Source organism: Aulonocara sp. 'chitande type north' Nkhata Bay, linkage group LG6, assembly GCF_057382095.1.
Source record: "Aulonocara sp. 'chitande type north' Nkhata Bay isolate Kocher_YH1m ecotype deep benthic linkage group LG6, A_spYH_male_GT1.1, whole genome shotgun sequence".
In the NCBI taxonomy this organism is placed as follows: domain Eukaryota; kingdom Metazoa; phylum Chordata; class Actinopteri; order Cichliformes; family Cichlidae; genus Aulonocara; species Aulonocara sp. 'chitande type north' Nkhata Bay.
In genome coordinates, this window is record NC_141349.1 from 1,883,138 (window position 1) to 1,892,775 (window position 9,638).

The 9,638-nt window shown below is 46.2% G+C and overlaps 1 protein-coding gene and 1 pseudogene across 3 annotated transcripts in view; one reads left to right on the top strand and one right to left on the bottom strand.

Moving 5' to 3' along the window:
• The first annotated feature begins 138 nt into the window (after positions 1-138).
• adisspa (adipose secreted signaling protein a) overlaps positions 139-9,638 on the top strand; it is a 14,043-nt gene continuing 4,543 nt past the window's right edge. The window contains exons 1-5 of one of the 3 annotated variants that reach the window (XM_086294580.1): positions 139-285; positions 1,739-1,811; positions 3,377-3,513; positions 3,857-4,010; positions 6,412-6,537. In XM_086294580.1, the coding sequence (XP_086150706.1) occupies positions 1,793-1,811; positions 3,377-3,513; positions 3,857-4,010; positions 6,412-6,537 (436 nt within the window). In that variant the 5' untranslated portion in view covers positions 139-285; positions 1,739-1,792. Of the gene's footprint in view, positions 393-1,738; positions 1,812-3,376; positions 3,514-3,856; positions 4,011-6,411; positions 6,538-9,638 lie in introns of all 3 variants that reach the window. The other 2 variants (XM_086294582.1, XM_086294581.1) reach the window with 2 other exon arrangements.
• Positions 9,074-9,395, bottom strand: LOC147326984 (pancreatic progenitor cell differentiation and proliferation factor B pseudogene; annotated as a pseudogene).

Sequence of the window (9,638 nt, forward strand, 5' to 3'; positions counted from 1 at the left end):
GTAGAAACAGACATTTTACCAGGTACACTCTGCTTTGAGTCTTACACGTGTGAGGCCTTAACGCCGCGGTGGAAACCGGACATTTGGACCCATCTGACGCGCCTTGTTATGTAACGGTGACCATCTGTGCCCGCTGTGTGGCTGTCTGCTACACGCGCGTGTCCGCCGAGCAGTCCGCGCGCGGGACACGTGAGTGTGCATGTAGAGCACAGCAGCATCCTGCCAGCTGCCCAAAGACGGACGCCAGAGCGGGAAGCGCGCAGCTCGGATGATCTGAACTAAGCGGTACGTACTTCCTATGTGACTGCGTGCGTTTAGCTATACCAGCAGGTTGGTGCAGGATGCAGCCTGGATGGGTGTGGATCTGTGTTTGACGGGTTGACACAGTCCCTGTAAGTAGCACCCTGCTTTTATTATTATGCATCCCGAATGGTTATGTAGCGCATTATTGCCCAGTGTTACAAAGCCCTCAGGTGCCTGCGTCCCTCCGTACAGCTGAGCAGGATGGGTGTTGTCCTCTTTAAGCTCCCGTGACACTGAGACGTTTCAGCTCTCGATATTAAAGTGCTTCCAAAAGCTTTGTGACTTCTGGACACGCTGTGATAAAAACAGCACAGAGGATTTTCACCTTTTTGATTTCTGTGTGTAGCGCGGACACAGCAGCGCGCTGTACGGGATCCAGCTTCATTTGTAAAGCACTGCAGCAAAAAGCCATTTAAATGTATTGTAAGACAAATAATCGCTGGATTACTGTGTTGTAATTGTTACTGATAATCTTGGAATTAGAAGAAAGCCTCTAATAATTTAATGGGCAGGCTACAATATCGAGTAATCATCATTCAACTCATTTCAGTTGAATTTCTTGAATTTTACTAATTTTTTAAAAGAATATTTTCTCATTTATTTAATTTAAATAGGGAAGCTTTACATAGTAGAAGAGAGGAGATATCAGTGCTGGTAATCAGACCACACAACAGTGAAAACCTGTGGCAGCAAAGAGTTTTCATCATGTGCAATAAAAAACAAAAACTACCATAATAAAAACGCCTATGTGACAGTGAAATAGCAATAAATACATGGATCATATTTATTTTTTTACTAGCAGTGAAATAAGACAACCCATGACCTGTGATGCTGACAGCTCACCTGTCTGTGGGCCAGAACAGCACACAGTGTCATGTGCTGTGCATGTCTCCGTGTTGTGTGTTTATCTGACTCTGTAGAAAAACTACTGAAAGCAACAGCAAACTTTTGTGCGCGCTTGTTCTTGTTCCCCTCTCTGCCCATGGCTCCAGGGCTCGTCCTGTGGCTCTTTTCTGTCACCAGTTTTATCTCTGCACATACTTTTCCTTTACAAGGCTGTTGCTTTGTGCTGAAATTAGAAATTGATCAAAATGAACTTCGGCTCCTGCTCCTTAGTTCTCCAGATCAGACCAGCTGCAGGTCATAAAGGAGAGCCTGGTCAGGTTGCAGTGACTGAGCTTTAAAAATCAGAGTGGCAGTTGTACTCTATTCAAATAATCAATTTGTGGTCTCGGACTGATGAAAAAAAAATCAGTGACAGATTATATTTGACTGGTATTCATATCCAAGGGATATAATAGACTAAAGTAAAAATGGGACAACAGGACAAAGAAGGACGTGGAGGAAGAGACCATGTGATATCGGTCTGTACTGTCCATCTCCACCACAGAGCTGTGACACCGTGCTCTCTGTCTCCCTGTGCTCTCACACTCAGGTCAGTGATGACAGTACTCGGGTTTTGTCTAACCTAAAGCCTAACCACATCACCATGGCAACAGGAAGAAAAGGTGAGTGTGATGCTGCTTGTGTGTTTATGAATGCTACTTGTGACTGGCCTTTATTTGAAACCACCAGGGGGCGCTGTATCCCGTTTCGTGATAAAGTGGCAAGTAGTACAGGTACAGGTGATTTGAATGAGCAGAGGGCCTGGCAAATGCAGAAAGCACATGATATTTTCTCACTGTGCTTTTAACGGCTCTGTTTGTGTTTGTTGTTTTTTTCCTGTATGTTTCTAAAAATATGTGTCTGCACTGAAAATGAGCACCAAAAACAATCCAGCTCATCAAAATGTTCTGACTGCGTTATGCCATGTAGTTTACATTCTCTCTGCTGTAACCCATCCAACACTGAAGTTTTAGCATCAGTGAATCACAATGACGGGGTCCTTTGGTCCGTCTGTCACTTGTGTTGTTTTGGTCACAGATTCTCATCAGCCTCGCACCTTCTGCTCGTCTTTGCAATCTAAGAGCAGGAGAATCTAAATCACCTACCTTCTGATTTGTCGATGGTCTGCTGAGCCACAGCTGCTACCAGCTGTTCTCTGAGTGCTTAAGCAGAGTAGAAAAGTACCACATGACAATCGGTGTGTGTCCTACAACCAGTTTGGAAGCATTTTTCATATTGATTCACAAACTGTAGAGAAAGCTGTAATGTCTAACTGAGACACACATGGGACTATCACATTGTGTCTGTGCTGCATCGTTCTGCATCTGATGAGTTGCAGTTGGTGCTGTGCTGTAGGAAGCACTGGTCCAGCACATAGTCCATCCAGATGTTTCTTTGAAGCAGCTGTTGCTGTGAGTCGCCACTGTATAAAATGGAACTGAATTGTTTTACTACAATTTTTTAGGTTGTTTTGGCTCAACTGGCCCACAGCACAAAAGTCAGTAACACACCTCCTCACCCACATCAAACAATCTTATTGTCTTCACACACACCTTTGCTGTCTCTACACGTGCTTCACTACTAAAGATTTTCATTTGCTACTGTGTTGATGCACTTCTCACTTAAGCATTTTGTACTTTTGTCAGCCACAGCTCCAGATCGCTCACTTTCCTGAATACAGTCCAGCATTGCATTTATGCTTTCAATCAAATTCCTGCTCATCCAAATTTCCCTTTCATGCACATCCCAAGGATGCTGTGCTGGACTGAAATCTGGTGACTGTCGAGGCTGTTGGAGTCCGTCTCCTCTTGTCTAACCTTGGTGATAGCAGACATGATTATGCAGGATAAACCCAGCCCATCGACAATGTCTGAAATACTCACAGCAGCCCGCCTGACATCATGAACCATGCCACGTTCATCTTTCTTACTTTGATGCTCAGTTTGAGCTCCAGCAGGCCGTCCTGTCTAAATGCTTTAAATTCCTGCTGATGTCAAAGGCTGATTAGATGTTTGGATTGCTGTGATGAGCAGTGGAACAGGTGTACCTAATAATGTGACAGTACAGTAGTTGGTGTTATGCTCTCAGATTGTATCGGTTTGCTGTTCTCCATCTCAGCAAACACGTTGACAGCAGTTGTGTTCATTTCTACGGTTGCCGTGGTTTGATGTTACCTGTCTGTCCCCAGGCTCTACGTCCAAAGCAGGTGGGGTGCGTTTCCCTGACGATGACGAGCCCCCTGGCTCTCCAACACGGAGAGATGACCAGTCGAACGTCGCTACGCTCATTGCTGTCTCAGAGAAGGATGGCAGCTACTTGGTGAAGGTGTGTCTGCACACCGTCAAACGAACACAGTTGTTCGTCATGATTTCATCATTGTAAGCGATTTTTCAGGTGAAGTGTTGATAAAATGACCACAAGGTGTTTTCATGAATGAGCAGAGAAAGTCTCCTGGTTTACGATTTGATTGATTTCCATGTTCATGGATGTTTCATCCGGATACATTTGTAAAATGTAAAGTCCGGCTGAGGAATGGTGGAACAACAAAACAACATTAAACTGAGCCATGAAAATGTGACACCACGGGCTGTGTTAGCCCACATCCTCCTGAGCTATTTGATCCAATGTTTTCTACTCTTTGCCTCTAACACGTCGCTCCTCTGTCAAGGCTGGTTTCCTGAAGAGCCACCACTGTTATGAGATTGTCTTCACTGTCCCAGATGTCCCCACACTGGGCAAAGAGCTCTCATGTCTTCCCTCCTCTTCTCCATCTCGGAGGTCGCCCAGCCTGCGGGTCCAGCGTATTAACTCCACACTGGAGGGTAAGTATAGGTGTACAGGCATCCTTCAGGACATGCTTGCACATATGTCTAACCTGCAGTGTTGTGGAGCAGACTGTTGCTGCACAGAGCAGGTGACCATGGTGGGTTAGGTTCTCTGCCCAGCAGTAAGTCTGTAGGTTCTCAGTAATCCAGGTCATGCTAGTCTAAGGAGCTCCTTAGACTCTGTCCACCAGCGTCCTCACTTGTGCTAAAGCATATAGTTAGGGCTGGACCAGGTGACCCTGAATCCTCCCTTAGTTATGCTGCAATAGACGTAGGCTGCCGGGGATTCCCATGATGCATTGAGTTTTTCCTTTCCAGTCACCTTTCTCACTCACTATGTGTTAACAGACCTCTCTGCATTGAATCATATCTGTTATTAACCTCTGTCTCTCTTCCACAGCATGTCTTTATCCTGTCTTCCTTCTCTCACCCCAACCAGTCGCAGCAGATGGCCCCGCCCCTCCCTGAGCCTGGTTCTGCTGGAGGTTTCTTCCTGTTAAAAGGGAGTTTTTCCTTCCCACTGTCGCCAAAGTGCTGCTCATAGGGGGTCATATGATTGTTGGGTTTTTCTCTGTATCTATGAGGCGCCTTGAGGCGACTTATGTTGTGATTTGGCGCTATATAAATAAAATAGAATTGAATTGAATTGAAGATTACTTTTTGGGACTAATGTTTCTGTGGAATCTTTTCACACGAGCACAACACAAGTCTGTAACCAAGAAATGTATTTTGAAATTCCAATTTATATATCACCAAATCACGACAGTCGCCTCAAGGTGCTTTATATTATAAGGTAAAGACCCCACAATAATCATATGACCCCCTATGAGCAAGCACTTTGGTGACAGTGGGAAGGAAAAACTCCCTTTTAACAGGAAGAAACCTCCGGCAGAACCAGGCTCAGGGAGGGGCGGGGCCATCTGCTGCGACTGATTGGGGTTAGGGGAGAAAGACATCCTAAGGAAAATGTATATGCATGGTCACATTTCCCAACACCAGGAAGTGAAAACCTAAAAACGAAACCAAAATATGGCGTTAGTGTCTACTGTCTGTGGCAGCGTCTGCGTCTCTGTGCTGAGAATATTGGTAACACCTTGCTATTTTTGAAAGTACGAACCTAAATTAAAACCCTGAGTAACTGAATGATTGTATTACATTACACTGATTAGCCCGTGTGAATAAACTGAGCATAAGCCATCTTGGGTTAAAAGCGATCCTGGAAGCCTACGTAGAACAAAACTCGAGTCTGCCTCGTGTCAGCAGGCCCAGTATTTGAGCTCTCGTCTGTAATAGTATGCCAAAGCTCAGCTCTCCATACAGCTGTGACACTGTCTCTGCCTGACCCAAGCATCTCAGTACCGCAATAACAGATCTCTGCTCTCGAGCAGGTTTGAGATCAAGAGTCAGCTGACTGCTGTTGCCAGTGTCTCAGCAGAAACAGCTGGATTCATCTCTCTAGCAGCTCAACACCTCCCAGGCTTGGTTTAGCACTAAGGAGCTAAACCAAACAAACCAGTCAGCTCTCCTTCATTGCAGCTGCATGGATCTAGTCTTCAAAGGAACAGCCACAAAAAAATAAATCAACCACATTCCTGAATTTCCCCGTCCAGGAACAGCTTCAATGTCCTGGATAAGCAAGAACTGGGTTGTAATTAGAGGGGAAGATACCAACACATGAGTTCACTGGAGTGTGGACGTTCAACCCACTGTCACAGCAAAGTGTGTAATAGACATGCCGGTCCACAGTGTCCAAAATGGCTACCCTGGATGAATAAAGACATTTTCAATCATAAAAGATAAGAGGGAGGGTAAGGAGAAGAGTGTTCAGCTACAATAACAAGAAATGAAAGCACTGATGGCTTTCAGTGAACAGACTGAGTCTCTGAGGACGAGCTTTAAAGATCTGTGGTGCAACGAAAACGTTCTTCAAGCTTTGGATGTCACTGTTTGTTTCTGCACTTACCAACTGTCTGTCCTCTGGCTGTGTCCCAGAATACTTCAGCTTTTGTGCAACCACACCTAAAAAAAACCAGACGGCCGTCGAGCCGAATACCAATCTCAAAGTTTCCTTTTATAGCAAAACGTTTGAAGAAGACTGTCTACAACTTATTTAAGCATTACATTAGAACATCGTCACTCAGGGTTAAGATGGCATCAGAGTTACTGAGTCTGTGCTTGTTAGAGTTAGGAGTGCTGAATGTTTTGTTCTTTGCTGCTTGAGGTAAATGCAGTCTTTGATACATTAGACATAGATATGCCGCAGCACAGGGTTGGTACACCTGGGGCTAAAGTATTCCTTTAACTGCATTGATGATGTTTCTAAAGTTCATTGGACTCAGCGTGGTGCAGACTGCGTATGAATAACTTGTCTCCTTCCTCACTCCCTCGTTCTCTTTAGGAGGTGTAAAGGTAACATGTGAATACAGAACTCACCAGGAGGGGGTGCAACAGGAGGAGATCACCATGGTAACCAGAGGGAGAAAAGACAGCAGTCTAAAGGTCAGACTCCAGGCCAGGGTCATTGGTAGGTGCTTGTGCACCGACAGATACACACACATACGCGCGCACAGACAGAGTAAACAGGTCCTAATCATACAGGACTGCATCTTTATTACCTTGTTGACTGTACACAGATCAAACACAGTTCAACAGGACACAGTGCAGCACAGTGAAACATTATAGTATGAGTATTATGCGTCAGTACATCTGGAACTGAGATTCTTGTTAAGGTGGAAGGAGTCCTGAAGAAAGGATATGTGGAGATTTTAACCCTTTAAAACCGGTCAGAGCAGCACGCTCCGTTTTGCGTAACTATTTTTAAATCCCGGTAGCACTGCAACCACGTGAGCTAGCGCAAAAAATTTTTTTGCATATGAAACCGGAGGAGTTGTACTTACATCTTATGCCATCAGCTTGTCCTCGGTCACAGTTTCCTTCCACATAAAGCTTTGCAAAAACTGCATAAAAAGCACTTGCAGCAACAAAAACATAATATTCCAGAAACACGCTTTGCCGATCCGATCAGCTGTTCATAACACTTCCTCCGTCCATCAGCACGAACTATCGCATGTCCGCCATGTTCTGCCCGAAATTGGAAGTGACGTCATTTTCGCGGAAATGTAGTTTTTTACCACCAGTGACCGCTGCGAATGGGCAGCTGAGAATCAGGGAAAGACCAGATGACAGCCTGGAAAGACTGCTGACAGGAGGGAATAGACCCTAATGGGGCTGGTGTGGGTTAGTGCCTCATACCAGCAGGACCCAGCGTTTTTTAGCGTACCTGGGTACACCCATTATTGCTACAGAAGTCTCAAAAGAGAAGGGTCTGCGAGAGCAGGGGTGAAAGAAGACCCTTTCCGGACGGATTTAATGGCAACGAACCACGGAACGGTACCACCGATGAATAGATCAACCAGCATTGCAAATAATGGACCATCAATGATGGTAGGAAAGAAGCTGCAGGACTGCATTTGTGGCTGGCCAAAACTAACAACTGACATGGGCCTTGAAATATTAGATTCTAGCTCTAGCTTAATATCAGCCGCTAGCTTGGAGTTTAGCCACCAACAGCTAGCAACACATTTCCAAGCCAGCCACAATCAACACCATCAACCAGCCCAGAGCTCATTCAGAAACAGCTAACAGAGTCTTCCAACACTGAGTCTAGCCAACCACTACCAGCAAGGGAAAGGAAGATGGAAGGTAGGAAAGATCAGATTCTGTGGCCCAGATCCAGTGAGAAAAGAGAGTGGGTCTGGCTCTTATACTAGATCAACAAAAGGGTCCAGTTGAAAGGAAGCTGGAGAACCTGGGAACCATCATCTACAGCTATGGGGCTGAGCGATGTGGGGTAAAGAACAAGACTCAGAGCAGAAAGGCCATTTCAACCAGTTAAATTCCAGGAGACAGCAGGAAATTGATAGAGGCATGAACCAGTTATCATTCCGACTGATATGCCACCTATCCAGGCACCTGAACACCAAATGGACATAAGACCACCAACATGGAGTGAAGTGGAGAAGGTAGTGAAGCAGGCAAGAGCAGCATCGGCCCCAGGACCTAATGGCATCTCATATAGGCTCTACAAAAACACCCCACGAGTCCTCAAATACCTGTGGACGCTGATAAAGGTAGCGTGGCAGAAAGGAGTGATTCCAAAGGCTTGGAGAAGAGAAAGAGGTATTCTGATCCCTAAGGAGAAGAACTCCTCATCCATCAGACAGTTTCGCCAGATCAGCCTGCTGAACGTAGAGGGAAAAATCTCCTTCAGTGTCTTGGCCCAAAGACTATCTGCTTTCCTGCAAAGAAACAACTATATTGACACATCAGTGCAGAAGGCGGGGCTTCTCTGGATGTCTGGAGCATGCCAGCGTCGTCTGGCACCAGATTCAAACTGCTGAGAAAGAACAAAGAGACCATCACGTGGTCTTTTTAGACCTTGCCAATGCCTTTTGGTCAGTTCTGCATTAGATCTTGTGGATGGCCTTCAACTATTTCAGCGTACCAAACCACATCACAGGACTGGTCAAGACCCACTTTAAGGATTTACAGTTTTGTGTGACAGCTGAGAACACCACCACAGCCTGGCAACACCTGGGAATTGGAGTTATGGCAGGCTGCACGATTTCCCCTCTGGCATTTATCACGGCAATGGAGTTGGTCATGAGGGCATTCCAGTGGGTAGTGGGAGGTGAGAGACTCAAGAGTGGCCTTCGTCTTCCTCCCATTAGAGCCTACATGGATGGTCATCTAAATTACACCAGGGCCTGTGCTGCCGGCTTAGGCCATCCGCACCACACCAGTAACCCAAGAAACCCAAAGCAGGCTCGAGCACCAACAGAGAGGTCATTATTGGCTGCTTCTGTTTTTTTTTTAAGTTTATTATTGGTTGTTAATTTAAAAAGTGAGGTTAGAGGAACAGAAGACGCAGCCACACTATGACGAAAGAAGGAAAAACAGAAAGTAAGGCTGTAAACACGACTTCCTCCCGTCACCTAGCATTGGCTGATGGTTCGATTCCCCATCAAGTGTGGTGGCGTGGACCAAGAGAGAACACAGGATCACGAGGAGGTGGGGCTACCCGCATCAATGCTCCCAGTCGCCTGCTGCTACATCACCATCTCCCAGGAAACACAGGTGATCTGACTGTTCGTCACCACACCCAAGACCCCCGCCTTGTGCTGTGCCTCCTCAGTCAGTGGGGTCATCCCAGTGGGGCTGCTTATCAAAGAAGAAGCTGGACTACCAGGTGCTGCAGTCCTGGATGTGAGGGATGACTTCACCACATGAGCTGCTGCTGCACGTAGAGCTGATGCACCTTTGATAGTAGTTGGTGGCCGCCACGAGAGACCCTCCTGCTGGCAGCCCAACAATGGCAGCCATTGTTGGGCTGCTGGTCACTGCACACTGTGTGGACCCAGACGTGCTTAATGTTCGGGAGTACTCACTTCGATCAGTTGGCGAGGCTGGGGGAGCGAACGTTAGGCAACGGGGCCCATTTGAAAAGAAGTTTTGGGTAAATGTGTGTCACAAAACAGTTGTGTGCAAGCAGGAGAAGGACCCAAACGCAAACTCACCAGAGCGGGAACTTAACTAAAAAATGCAGCTTTAATTGCTGAACAGAAA